Genomic DNA, 15,000 nt, shown 5'->3' on the forward strand with positions numbered 1-15,000 from the left:
ACCTCCATCGCCTCCAGCGCCGCCGAGACCGTGTCAATTGCTTATCGTCCTGAGAAGCTCCTCCTGTAGCCGCGGTGCCCAAGTATGTATAAGTCTGACCCTCGCTGCAGGGCGGAAGTGACGTTCGTTTAGCATGTCGTCTTCTTGAATGTCTCGCCGATTTATCCTTGCTGTCCACTCGCCTTCGTTATTACTGACATTATTCTGTCTGTTGGTTTGTCCTCTTTTTTTAAATCTAATTCTGTCTCACTTTACGCCAAACTAAAATCTAAAAACTTATCCACGTGTCCCATTGAATGTTTTTATGTGCATCTGCATGTTTTGTTTAAAACTTTAGGGTTTCAGGGTCATTCACATTTCTTTTTTCTTTTTCTCTTCCCATTTTGTGACTATTGCCATCCTTATCATCATCACGTCTCTCCATATCTCGGCGACATTTCACCCGGACATTACGATCTTCCCCTCTGATAAACGGAAGGGGAAAGGACACACGGGGACATCCGTGGCCATCCTGACGAATGTTTGTGTCTATTTATTTGTTCTTTTTTCCTGTGCGGTCTCATTTTGGGAGGAATTTTTCTTCTCCTTCCCAAGCACCGCATAGATGTGAGTTCAGCCAGGGAGGAATTTTGTCCTGGCAGCTTCTCCCTATGTCTCTGCGATCTTCATGTGTACTGGTGTTCCTCAGATGCATGTATTGTGACACGAGTGTGACTGTGTTACTTACTCTTCCTTTTTTCTATAAAAACGCTTGGATTTGCTTTAAGGAGTCATTTTTTGTATTATCTGTTTCGGTGGTGGTGACGCCACTGCAGATAATCATATGATGAAAAAAACAAAGTTAAACATTTTATTTTTACTTTCAGACATTTGAAAATAATATCCAGATATTTTTTTGCATTCTTCTCGGTAAGTGACACATGATGGTGCACAGGACGACGTGTTTAGAACACGTGTGTCCTTAGTGCCGTAATGTAGCACTACCTGATGTTTGGATTACTCCTTTATCTTGTCCGTAGTTCGTCTTATTCTCCTTCCATCTCTGTCTTCCCCATTGATGTTCTAAGTAAAATCCCTTCTCCTTCGTAAACGAAATCGCTGTTTTGTGTATCCAGATTTTAATATTTTGTTGGTGTGTAGTCAGTGTTCGTTGTGATTACCATTACTGTCGCTGGTTTTGTAATACTTGCTATGGTCTTAGTGAGACGTAGTTGTTCTTTTTGTTTTCCTGTGCTGTGCCCCTCGCTTTTTCCTTCAGTGTTTTCGTGACTTTTCGTTCTCCGTTTTTTGTAATGGATGTGTTACTGTCGTAAACTTTAATGTAGAAAAAGATTAGGCTGATTCTCAGAGTCCACGCCCAAGTCCCCCCCTCCCCCTCCACCCTCCATGGAGCCGAGCCGTCCCGCCGACCCGACCGCGAGTCGCGGCCGCCGCGCGCAGAATAAATGAAGCGCGGGTAGCCGTTCCGTAGACATAAACACCAGGGGAAGTTTCTCGGCGGCGCCGGTTCTGCGACGCTCTCGATTCCCTCGCCGCTGATCCCTTTCCGGCGTATTGGTTCCATCGACGAAGCCGCGGCCCCTCGTGACGGCGGTGGCGCCAGGGCACGCCACCAGCGCGGCCGGCGGCGTGCGGTGGCGCCTGTGACCCCCGCCCGACACCGCCTCTCGCGTCGGGTGCACCTCTTGCTTCCCTTTCGTTCGCACTTCATTCGAGAAATGAAACTGTTCAGACGATCGTGGCTAATGATGCGATGATAGTGCATATACGAGAAGTGATAAAGCTAATTATCAGTGCTGATGTTCGTGATAATAGTCCCAATAAGTTGACGATGACCGTTTTCTAAAATCGGTAAACGCATTCACTCATGATTTTCGATAATTCGATTACTAATTAAAGAACTCGGAACAGCGTGTTATCCCAAAAATACAAAACGAGATGATTACATTACAAACATTGTTGTGGTAAAAGCAATAGGATAACTTGTGAACGAATATGAATTTGAATTAAAGAAACTCTTTGATAACTTACGGCGGTAAAGCATTTCTTAAACGTATATGCCTAAAATATACATCAGCAAATCAATACATTTCACCACATTTATCACTAAAACTACCCTTGCGCGCGAGTGAATGTCCGTTTGTACATGTATGTATGTTTGAATATGTGCGTGTGTTCCCGTGTATATGTGCATAAACATACATATAGATACATCACATATAAACCTACGTAAATGCATGCAAAAGTGAGTCCAAGCCGCGCCCCTCACCCCCCCCCCCCCTTACACGCAATCAATAACAAAGGTTTGAAACGGCCGCCATATCTTCAGTCCCTTTAACTCTCGGCCTCGACCCGTGCCACCGGGCCCACTCGCCGCCCGCACGCCCGCACGCCCGCACGCCCGTCACGTCCGCCCACTGGGGAACCTCGATCGCCAGGGCCCTTCCTGTGCCGAGGGGAGGAGCCAGGGGTCCGGTTGGGTCTCGTTGGGTCTCGCTGGGTTGTGGTTTCGGTGCTGGGTTGTGTTCTGAAAGGGAGTGGTCTGCTTCAGGGGCTGGTTGAAACTATAGGTCCTGGTGGTCTGTTTCAGGGGCTGGTTGAAACTGGTTGAAACTCTAGGTCTTGGTGGTTTGTTTCAGGGGCTGGTTGAAACTTTAGGTCCTGGTGGTCTGTTTCAGGGGCTGGTTGAAACGTTGAAACTTTAGGTCATGGTGGTCTGCTTCAGGGGCTGGTTGAAACGTTGAAACTTTAGGTCCTGGTGGTCTGCTTCAGGGGCTGGTTGAAACTGGTTGAAACTCTAGGTCTTGGTGGTCTGTTTCAGGGGCTGGTTGAAACGTTGAAACTATAGGTCCTGGTGTTCTGCTTCAGGGGCTGGTTGAAACTGGTTGAAACTCTAGGTCTTGGTGGTCTGTTTCAGGGGTTATTTATCACGTTTTCGTTGTGCTCTGTTTTGGAATTCTTTGGGTATCAGGTCATGTCTTCTTAAGTAATGCTTTGGGTGCCAGGTATGTCTTCGAGTGACTGGTAATGCCGTGAAGGTGGGTTTTCTAGTAATGCTTTAGGTTGTTGGATAATACTCCAAAAGTATGTTGTGTTTTGTGAGGTATGTCTGGTTGTTAATCTTTTGGGTTGGTGGGCATTTTCTCCAGTTGAGGCTCCCGGTAGGAAATGTTGTGAATACTGGGTAATGCTTTTAGAGGCAGGGTATCTGATTGTGTATATGCAGGTCATTTATGAGGTGTTAGCTAGGGTTTTATAGGTAGATGGATCTGTTTCTTCTGTAGTTCTTAGTGTGATGGATACAGTTGCGAAGATAAAGGACCTGGCTATGCTATGTTACAACTAGCAGGGTTTTTTTGTGAATGGTTTGGATTAAGATTTTTTATGTGGAGGCATATAACAAAGATTTTTGAAACGAAGATAAAATGTTTTGTTGTGGTCGTTAGGAAAGGGCTCACATTCTCTTTAATTTTAACCCTTTCTCTTTTTTTCCTCTCTCCTCGAAGTTGGACTATGTTGTGGAGGCAAAAAGAAAAAAAAAATCTGACTGTCGTATATTTTCACTTTAAAGAAACGTGAAGACGTCTGCTTGAAAAGCTTGACGTGAAATTTGCTCACGCTTGACTTAGACTATTCACTTGTGGACTCCTTCACTCCCCTCCCCCCTCCCCAGCCCCCCTCACCCGCTGACTGCATTGTGGTGTGTCTCCCTTCCCCGCCCCCCCCCACCCCACCCCTCCTCCGTCACCCCCCCCCCTCCACCGCCTTCGCAATGGGACTTCTCAAATATCTTACACGATCCGTCTACACTTGAGGCCTTTGTAGCGTCTTCTTTTTTTGTTCACCTTCAAAAGAACTTTCTGTCGACCCCCTCCCTTCCTTGTCTATATTCAGAAATACCTAGCATGTTTACATAACCCCCCTTCCTTCTCCCCGACCCCTCTCTCCTCCCCCGCCTTCCTCTCTCCCCTGACCCTCTCTCTCCTCCCCCGCCTTCCTTCTCCCCCGACCCTCTCTCCCTCCTCCCCCGCCTCTGCCTGGAAGGAGCTCCCGGGAGGAACGTCGGAGTCTTCGTCTCCTTCGCGCGACACAGACTCTTTTCTTCCCCTTGCCTCTCCCCTTGCTTCGTCTTGTCTCCCCTTGCCTCGTCTTGTCTTCTTCGCCCCCCCTTGCCTCGCCTTATCTCGCCTTGTCTCCCTCGTCTCCCCTTGCCTCGCCTTGTCTCCCTCGTCCCCCCTTGTCTCCCCTTGCTACCCCCACCTTCGCCTTATCCCCTTCCCCTCCCTTGCCTCGCCTTTTGTCTCCCTTCGTCTCCCCTTTCCTCGTCTTCTCTCCCTCGTCTCCCCTTGCATCAGCTTGTCTCCCTCGTCTCCCCTTGCCTCGTCTTGTTTCGCCTTGCCTCGCCTTGTCTCCCTCGTCCCCTCTTGCCTCGCCTTGTCTCCCTCGCCCCCCTTGTCTCCCCTTCCTACACCCATGCTCGCCTTATCCCCATCCCCTCCCCTTGCCTCGCCTTGTCTCCTTCGCTTCCCCTTTCCTCTTCTCTCCCTCGTCTCTCCTTGCATCACCTTGTCTCCCTCGTCTCCCCTTGCCTCGCCTTGTCTCCTTCGCCTCCCTTTTCCTCGTCTTCTCTCCCTCGTCTCCCCTTGCATCGCCTCGTTCCCCCTTCCCCTCCTTGTGTCCTTCACTTCCCCTTTCCTCTTCTCTCCCTCGTCTCCCCTTGCGTCACCTTGTCTCCCTCGTCTCCCCTTGCATCACCTCGTCCCCCCTTCCCCTCCTTGTCTCCTTCACTTCCCCTTTCCTCTTCTCTCCCTCGTCTCCCCTTGCCTCGCCTCGTCCCCCCTTCCCCTCCTTGTCTCCTTCACTTTCCCTTTCCTCTTCTCTCCCTCATCTCCCCTTGCATCACCTTGTCTCCCTCGTCTCCCCTCGCCTCGCCATGCCCCACGGTCAGAAACCCGGGGAAAATAACTCACGAAATCTGAGCTTGGCAGTTGCTCGGCGGCCGTCCGTCCCTCAAGCCGATGGATCCGACACTAACCTCGGCCTGCAAACTCCTTGTGCATGAGCGGGTCTGGAGGTGGTGGCGCCTTACAGTTGTGTTAGGTTGGGGGGGGGGAGGTTCTGTGGTCTGTGTTGGGTATTTGCTGGATGTGGTCTCTGGGTATTTTTTATCTTTCTCTCTCTTTCTAGCTCTAGTTTTTTTCTTTCTATTCTTGTTTCCTCTATGTCGGTTTGTATCTTTGTCTCTCTCTTTCTCTCTTTCTCTCTCTCTCTCTCTCTATCTCTGTCTCTCTCTCTCTCCCTCTCTCACTCTCTCTCTCTCTCTCTCTCTCTCTCTCTCTCTCTCTCTCTCTCTCTCTCTCTCTCTCTCTCTCTCTCTCTCTCTCTCTCTCTCCTTTTCTCGTTTTCTTCCATTAACTAAGCTGTGAGACCTCCATCGCGTGTTACAGTCCCTCCGCGGTTTCCAGAGGTCCGTCGCCGGTGCATGTTTGAAGACAATCAATATATTTTTTTTTACGCCCACACAACGTGTATAGTTCTGCACTTCCCTCCCTCCCTCCCGCCTTCCCTCTCTCCCTCCCACCTCCGCCCCCAGCCGCAAGGAGAGCGCATATTCGATGTCCCAAAAGAAACACCATCATATTCTTTCTACTAGTTACTCCCCTTGAACGCTCTCGCTCTGCTCAGATCCGTATAGTTGATCCATACATAAAGTGTGTGCACCGTCTTATTACTGAATCTAATGTGTGATATCAGGGAGAAAATTCCCATTTACATGACTCAGAAGCGATTATTGTACCTTTTGTTTGGTGTTCGCCTTTCCCTGTAGTTTCTTCATATAGACTTCATTTTTTATGAATTGTCGAATCATGTGCACTGGTATAAAGCAGTATCTTTTGGATACAGTTTAGATATCTCTGATTCTTGGATATTCAGTATTTTGATAGCGCTGTGTCATGTGCCTTAAGTTTAAAGTGACGCATCCAAATAGAGACACAGCGTTATGGAATCCTTGCGTGTTTGCACAAGAAATTCACCCCCCCGCCCTTCCTTTCTCCCCCCCAACCCCTGCTTTCTCACCCCACCCAACCCCTGCTGCTACACGACACTCTCGACGATTGGTTTTCGACGTCATGAAAGTATTCATACCTCCACGATGTTGTAGTTTATGATATGTATGCGTTGATGCTTTAAAACCCTTCATAGATTGTGTGGTTTACCTGTAGCTTCTCGGTCTACAAAGGACTGCACTTACCTGACATCGCTCCACACTTTGGGTAGATTGACGCTTCTTTGTGTTGAATAAAAGAAGGGAAAATAAAAATGATGAAGTAGCGTATACTCTAGGATCAGTAGGTTCATAGGCAGTGGTTCCTGCCGATTAATGGTTGTTGTTGTGACCTCTGACCCGGTCTTTGCTGTAACCTTCGCCGAGGAGTTGAACTCTGACCTTCACGTATAATGGATTCCGTTCGAGGTCACCTCAGCTCGTCGAAAGACTGCGTGTGCGATTTAAGCTTGACTAAACACCGCATGGCAAGCAGCATGTTGTGCGTTTTAAGATTTTAAAAAATACTGGTTACATCAGTTATATATAAACAGATAAATGAATTTCTTGCAAGACTGATAACTCATTTCTAGAATATTAGTTTAGGTGAAATAATCTCACAAAAGAATAGACTAGAGCAAGAGTTTTGAAGCAGATTGTAAAGGCAATTGACGGGGAGAGAGACAGAGAAGTCAGTGACTAGGAAACACTTTCATTGAAACGGAACAGTGAGAGGCGAAGAACAGGAATGTAAGGGTGAATATTGTAGTGAAGTCAAAGGGTGAATTTTATAGAATATAGGAATAATGGCTGAGGAAAAGGGATGGTTGGGGTATGTGAAGAAAGGACATTGTTTTATTTTTTTCTGTTTATGAGGGTAATGAGTAAATAAATATGTGGGTAAATTCCTGGATGAGGAAAAGGGATGGTTAGGGTATGTAAAGAAAGGCCAATGTTTTCTTTTTCTTTTTATGAGGGTAATGAATATGTAAAATGAGTAAATTCCTGACGAATTAAAGATATTCAGTAGTAACACAACAAAAATAGCCAACGAAAGTATAGAAAGCGAGGGAATAGAGATAACCAAATAAAGTCAGAACATACAAAGAAAGACGGCAACACACACAACGAAAAGGTAAGTCCCCAAAGACAGGCTAGGAACCACAGCACCACGGTAGGTCCAACAACCACACCATAACCTCATCCTCCCTTAAACAAAAGAAAAACAAAAAAAAAATAATAATAATAATCCCACCCCCTATGTCAACCCACCTGACTCATAACCCACGTTCGCCTGACTCACAACCCACTCTCTAACTCTCCTTCCCTCTGTGTGTTCGTCTAGGGGAGGCCCTGATGTGCTGGGACTGTAACAGCGCCCTGGACCCACGGTGCGGAGAGTTCAACTTCGACAAACACACGCTGGACACTGTCAACTGCTCTCACGTCTACAATGAGTATCTCAGGAAAAAGGAACCTCTCTACTGCAGGAAAATAGTCCAGACAAGTAAGTGGATCACCAAACCTGGATGTTTTTGGTGTTGTTTTCTTCTTGTTTTGTTTTGTGTTTGTCGACAGGTGTTGGAGGGGCGAGGTGAGGGGGGCTGTGTTAGGAATAGGAATTACTTAAAAGTGCTGTCCTGCTAGTGTCGGTAGTACCAATAATAATATTTTTATTAATACTGGTCTATGTAATTGGTAGTAGTAATATGTTATTAGTAATACTCATACGAATACCAATTCGTAGATTGCTGCTACTACTACTACTAATGATAATAATAAGGATAATAATAATAATGATAATGATAATAATAATAATACTGATATTACTACCATTTCTATAGCTCACGTTGCTACCTTTTGTTCATAGACTATTTTGAAGGAAGTAATGTTGAAAATTCAATGATGAAATAGGGATAATGACGATAACGATCGTGAACATATAATAAGGACGATAGGAATGATATCGATAATTACGATTATACAGTCATTATAATCATTAGTAATTAATCTACTTTAGTTATCGCAATGATGATAACGATGTTGATAGCGATGTTGATAATGAAAGCAATGATAATGATAATTACACAAAATCTAAATTTGATAGTTATTGTAATAAGAAGAAGGGTATAATTGATATCAGTAAGAGGAATTATGGTAATAGAATGATAGATAATAATGAAAATAAAGGATTTATAATGATAATCACAGAAAAGATGATAGTAATAATGATAGAGATAGGAAGAATGGCATTAATGATCTCAGTAAGGGAAGCGATAACGATAATCATGGTGATAATAAAAAAAACATGAAAATAACCTCCTTCTTCTACTCCATCTTCTCTCATCTCCTTTCGCTTCGTTCAAGAATCAAATTGCCAGACACGGGACAAAGTAGACGCAGGTTAAAGAAAAAACGTGAAAGAAAAAGAAAGAAAAAGAAGTCTCAGAATAAAGAAAGAAAAGAATAAAGAAAAAACACGAAAAGAGAAGAAAAGGAAAAGAAAGACAAAGAAAACAAAATAGTCACAGGATAAGGGGGAGCAAATATGAAAAAAGGAAAAGAAAATAATGATAATATATCTGCCTTTCGTCGTTTCTCTTCCCTGGTTAAAACGAGGATTTTTTTTTATTCGAATCCTCTTCTTTTTTCTTTTTTTATTTTCTCTCTATGGTTGACGAGGATTTTTATTTATTTTTGTTCATTTGCTGTCTCTCTCTCTCTCTCCCTCTCTCTCTCTCTCTCTCTCTCTCTCTCTCTCTCTCTCTCTCTCTCTCTCTCTCTCTCTCTCTCTCTCTCTCTCTCTCTCTCCCTCCCTCTCTACCTCTCTCTCTCTCTACTTCTCTCTCTCTCTACTTCTCTCTCTCTCTACTTCTCTCTCTCTCTACTTCTCTCTCTCTCTACTTCTCTCTCTCTCTCCTTCTCTCTCTCTCTACTTCTCTCTCTCTACTTCTCTCTCTCTCTCTACTTCTCTCTCTCTCTCCTTCTCTCCCTCTCTCTTCTCTCTCCCTCTCTCTCCCCCTTCTCTCTCTCTCTACTTCTCTCTCTCTACTTCTCCCTCTACTTTCCCCCTCTTCCCTTCTCTCCCCCTCTTTCTCTCTCTCTCTTCCCTCTCTCTCTCCCACCCTCTCCCCCTCCCCCCTCTCTCCCTCTCCTTCTCTCTCTCCCTCCCTCCCTCCCTCCCCTCTCTCTCTCTCTCTCATTCTCTCTCTCTCTCTCTCTCTCTCTCTCTCTCTCTCTCTCTCTCTCTCTCTCTCTCTCTCTCTCTCTCTCTCTCTCTCTCTCTCTCTCTCTCTCTCTCTCCCTCTCCCTCTCCCTCTCCCTGTCTCTCTCTCTCTCTCTCGAGTCGTGAGTGAATCAGCTGAGTCGAACCACGGAAGCAAGGAGGGCTATTTTTAGCTTACTTGATCAGAAGCATAATTAATAAGCCTGGATAGGATACTGACGGGGCGAGGTGGCTGTGCTCTAGGGAAGTGGCGTGACAGAGGGATGAGGGGAGGGAGGGAGGGAGGGGGAGGGTTGGAGGGAGGGTGGGAGGGGTGGGGAAAGGAAGGAAAAAAGGAGGGAGAGAAGGGAGGGAGGAAAGGGTAGGTATAGAGGAGAGGGTAGGGGGTAGGAGGGTGATAGAAGGGAGGAGGGGAGGGAGGAGTAGGGATAGGGAGGGGGAGGGTGGGGGAGGAGGGAAGGAAAAAAGGAGGGGAGGAAGGAGAGGAGGGAAGAGTGTGGGAGGGAGGAAGGGAAGGAGGAGGAGGGGGAGGAGTAGGAGGGGTAATAGAGGGAGGGAGGAGGGGAGGGAGCGAGGGAAAAAGGGAAGGAGGGAGGAGGGATGGAGGGGGAAAGGCGAGGTTAGAGGAGGGAGGGAGGAGAGGGGGAGGAGACAGGATAGGAGAAAGGGAGGGAGGGAAGGAGGAGTGGGTAGGATGGGAGGTAGGGTAGGTAGCAAGGGAGGTTAGTTAGGGAAAGGAAGATGGGAAGGGGGTAGGGAGGGAGGGAGGGGAATGGGATGGACACAGAAGGAAGGTAGGAGGGTAGGATGGAGGAGGCAGGGAGATAGGGAAGGGGATGGAGGAATAGGTGAGGGAAGGGAAGGGGGATGGAGGGAGAATAGGTGAGGAAGGGAGGAGGGAGAGAGAGAGAGGGGGGGAAGAAGGGAGGAAGGGGAAAGAAGGAAGGAGGGGGAGATGTGGAAGATGAAGAGACATAAAGAGAATAAAAGGAGGAAGACAGGGGGATGTTAAAGAAGAAAGGAAGAGACAGAGAAGGAACAAGAAAAAGGATAGATATGTGAATTCTGTAACTGGGAGAGGGGGATAGAAGGATGGGAGAAGTGGGAGAGGAAAGAGAAAGGGAAGAAGGAAGAGGTGAGAGAGGAAAGAGAGAGAAAAAGAGAAAGAAGAGAGAAGAGGAAAAGAGAGAGATAAGAATGCTATAAGGCGTGGGAGGAGGAAGGAAGAAAAAAAGGAAAGAGAAAGGAGAAGGAGGAAAGGAATAAGAGAAATGAGGGATAAGAAAGAGAGAAAGAGAAGAAAGAAAAACAGACGGGGAAGAGAAGAGAATTTAGAGAAAGAGAAAAAAAGGAAAAAAGAGAATAGTTGCAAAAAGAAGAAGAATCTGAATAGAAAGAAAGGAAATGAGGAAAGAGAGAGAAAGAAAGAAAGAAGTAGGAGGAACAATATAATAATCCCAAGACAAAACACACGTTATTATTGCCATTACCTTTATTCCCTTTGTTTATTGCCATTACCGATACCTCAATTATTATAAGACATAATCCACCTTATTGTTATTGTTATGTACAGATAATAAACATTGATCATTTGTCATTTATATCGCTATTATTATTATTACTGGTGATGTTGCTTTTGTGTTTTTGTTTTATCATTATCATTATTATTATTATTATTATTATTATTATTATTATTATTATTATCATTATTGTTATTATTATTGTTGTTGTTATTTTTGTTGTTGTTGTTGCTATCATTATTATCATTATTATTACCATTATCATTATTATTGTTAATATTATGATTATTATGATTATTCTTATGGCTATGATTATTGTTATTACTATTGTTGTTGTGTTTATTATTGTTATTATTATTATTATTGATATTATTATTATTGTTATTGTTGTTATTATTATTATTATTATTATTATTATTATTAATTATTATTATTATTATTATTATTATAATTATCAATATCACTATTGTAGTTGTTGTTGTTGTTGTTGTTATTATTACTATTATCATTATTTATGTTCTTGTTATTATGGCTATGGTAATTGTGAATACTGTTCATATGATTCACAATGATATCGATAATGGTAGTAATGATGATGATAATGATACTCATAACGACAATAACGGCAGGTACACAGAATTATAAGAATTACTGTAATGATAATTGCAACGATTAATGCTTATAATAGTGATGATAATGATAACAGTAGTAGTAATAAAATTATAATGATAATGATGATAGTAATGATGGTGATGACAGTAATAATAGTAGTAATGATATGATGATAATAATGATTATTAGGATTATAAAGATCAGGATAATAACAGTAACGGTGATAATAATAGTGATGATAATGATAATAATAATAATAATAATAATAATAATAATAATAATAATAATAATGATGATGATGATGATGATAATGATAATAATAATAATAATGATAGTGATAATTATAATCATGATCATAATAATAACAATAATAGTGATACTGCTGTTACTACTACTAATAATAATGATGATGATGATAATGATAATGATGATTATAATAATAAAGATGATGATAATAATGATAATAATGATAATAATGTTAAATATACCGATAGTATTGATAAAAATGATAATTTTGGTAATATCAATAATATGAATAATAATTCCGGTGATGATAATAGCATTAGTAATACTTCTGGTAATAGTAATATTAGTATTAATATAATAATGATAATGATAGTTTTGATAATTATGATAATGATAATGGCAGCAGTAGACGTAGTAATGAATATTTATGATAAAATCAATGATCGTAAAAACTTAAGAATGATAATGCCAACGACAGCGACCATCACCATGGCAACAGTAACTCTAGTAACAACAAATAATAATGGTAATAGTGATTCCATCATCATTATCCGACATACAGTTACAGGTTGTTTTATGTGATAGTTAATCTGCAATGCTTATAAAGTGTAATGATGGGTATGAACTTTTTCATATTGCTAGGCATTTCATATTCACTTTTATTTTACCTTTATTAAAAGTATTATGATATGATGTTCTCTGTTGATGATAGCGACACCTATCAATGCAGGTGTATTGTATATGGCGGATTATGGATGCATAGGCGCATTCGACACACCCGTGCCTTTATCAACAGGGTATTTTCCCTCTCCCTCCCTGCCTCCCTTCCTTCCTCTCTCTCTCTCTTTCTCTTTCTCTTTCTCTCTTTCTCTCTTTCTCTCTCTCTCTCTCTCTCTCTCTCTCTCTCTCTCTCTCTCTCTCTCTCTCTCTCTCTCTCTCTCTCTCTCTCTCTCTCTCTCTCTCTCTCTCTCTCTCTCTCTCTCTCTCTCTCTCTCTCTCTCTCTCTCACTCTCTCTCTCTCTCTCTCTCTCTCTCTCTCTCTCTCTCTACCTCTACCTCTATATAAGTACTTATATAGACCTTGTTTTCAGGGCTAATATTTTATAGATATTTTGAAGTGGAGGAGGCGGGGAGGGGGGTGAGTATCTTATATGTTGTTAAATGCGATATTTGTTTTCTCCTCTTTTTTTGTTTATTTGTTTTTTAACTTGTTTTTCTGAATATTCTAGTGAGTGTATTTCTGAAAGCTTCTTTTCCTTACAATTGGAAAGTTGCCAACCTGCCATTTGGGTATTTAGTAGTAAATTCACTGAAGACAAAATATAAAAATTATCAGTATATGATAATATTGGTAGTGATTGTTGAAATAGTTGGTATAAAGCCGCAGAAATTAACCGTTGCGTAATCTGATTACTTGATACAGCGTGAATAATAAGATTTCTCATCCTTTGTTGTTCAGGAATTGGCAATAATGCGCGAAACTACACACACACACACGTACACACACACATGCACGAACGCGCGCGCACACACACACACACACGTACACACACACACACACACACACACACACACACACACACACACACACACACACACACACACACACACACACACACACACACACACGTACACACACACACACACGTACACACACACACACACGTACACACACACACACATGAGACGTAATATGAAACTATGCCTCATTTTGAATTTGATTTGAAACCAGAATAATACCTCGGTAATTAGAGACATCATAAAAAGACACATCAATATAATTGGTTTCAATATTGTGAACCATAATGATGATAATAACAAGAATTCTATCAATAGCTATAATAATAACCATGAAGATAATAATTATAATAATAATGATGATAATAATAATAATGATAATAATAATAATAATTAGCAGTAATAATAACAACCATGATAAAGAGGATCGTAACAGAATAATGATAATAATGACAAAAATAGAAAAGACCAAACGTTTTGAATGAAAATTAATCAGCTGGAAAATGAAACTGATATTTAAAGAACACATGATCCTTTGTCGGAAAAGTCAATGAACAATAAACATTTCATTGCATTGATTCGCTTTGGTTATTTAACTTCAGTAAATTAAAATCAGTTAGGTTTTGTAATTAACAATTAAAGTTCAAATGTTACAAGAAAAAATATTTGTTTTTTGATCGTTATGATGATTATATATCACCCTTTCCCCTGCTCTTATTCCCCTCCCTCTGTCTGTCTGTCTGTTTCTCTGTCTCATTCTCTCTCTTTCGTTCTTTCTTTCTCTCTCTCTCTCTCTCTCTCTCTCTCTCTCTCTCTCTCTCTCTCTCTCTCTCTCTCTCTCTCTCTCTCTCTCTCTCTCTCTCTCTCTCTCCCTCTCTCACTCTCTCTCTCTCTCTCTCTCTCTCTCTCTCTCTCTCTCTCTCTCTCTCTCTCTCTCTCTCTCTCTCTCTAGCTCTCTCTCTCTCTCTCTTTCTCTAGCTCTCTCTCTCTCTCTCTTTCTCTCGCTCTCTCTCTCTCTCTCTTTCTCTTGCTCTCTCTCTCTCTCTTTCTCTAGCTCTCTCTCTCTCTCTTTCTCTAGCTCTCTCTCTCTCTCTTTCTGTTTCTCTTTCCCTTTCTCTCCCTTTCTCTCTTTCTCCCTTTCTCTTTCTTCTTTCTCTCCTCCCTTTTCTTCCTCCCTACCTCTCTCCCTCTCTCCCTCCCATTCTCGCTCTGTCCCTCTCTCTCTCTCCCCCTCCCTCCTCCCTCTCCCTCTCTCCCTCTCTCCCCCTCTCCCTCTCTCCCTCTCTCCCTCTCCCTCCCCCCTCTCTCTCTCCAGCTCTCTCCCTAAAATACGTGAGGCAATATTGCACAGAGAGTCATTAAATAATAAATTGCAGGCAGTCAGGCAAGACGAATAAGTATATAATTTGCAGTAACTTAGAGTGATATTTATGTTACTTGTTTATGGCTTAGAGTAAGAATGATATAGTGTCTATTAATTGGTGTTGTTTAAGTTTGTTTGTTTTTTGCTATTATTGTTCTTGTTGTTGTTGTTATTATTATTATTATTATTATTATTGTTGTTGTTGTTATTTTTATTATCATTATAATTGTTTTCATTTTTATTACCGGTACCATTATTATTGTTGTTGTTGTTTTTATTATTATTAATAATATGTTTTTATTATTGTTATCATCACTATTATTATTATTATTATCATTATCATCATCATCATTATCATTATCATCATCAACATCATTGTTAATGTCTTTATTATTATCATTGATATCATTGTTATTATTATTATTATTATTATTATTGTTATTATTATTATTATTATTACTATTATTGT

The 15,000-nt window shown here is 42.0% G+C and overlaps 1 protein-coding gene across 2 annotated transcripts in view; it reads left to right on the top strand.

Annotated features, from left to right (window-relative positions):
- Window positions 1-15,000, top strand: part of LOC113823245 (UPAR/Ly6 domain-containing protein crok) — a 35,564-nt gene that overhangs the window by 3,481 nt on the left and 17,083 nt on the right. The window contains exon 2 of one of the 2 annotated variants that reach the window (XM_070125212.1): window positions 7,392-7,553. The exons of the other annotated variant lie outside the window; for it this stretch is intronic. Coding sequence (XP_069981313.1) covers window positions 7,392-7,553 — 162 coding nt within the window. The remainder of the gene's footprint in view (window positions 1-7,391; window positions 7,554-15,000) is intronic. 2 annotated transcript variants of the gene reach the window in all.

This window comes from Penaeus vannamei, chromosome 9 (genome assembly GCF_042767895.1).
Source record: "Penaeus vannamei isolate JL-2024 chromosome 9, ASM4276789v1, whole genome shotgun sequence".
NCBI classification, from domain to species: Eukaryota; Metazoa; Arthropoda; class Malacostraca; order Decapoda; family Penaeidae; genus Penaeus; species Penaeus vannamei.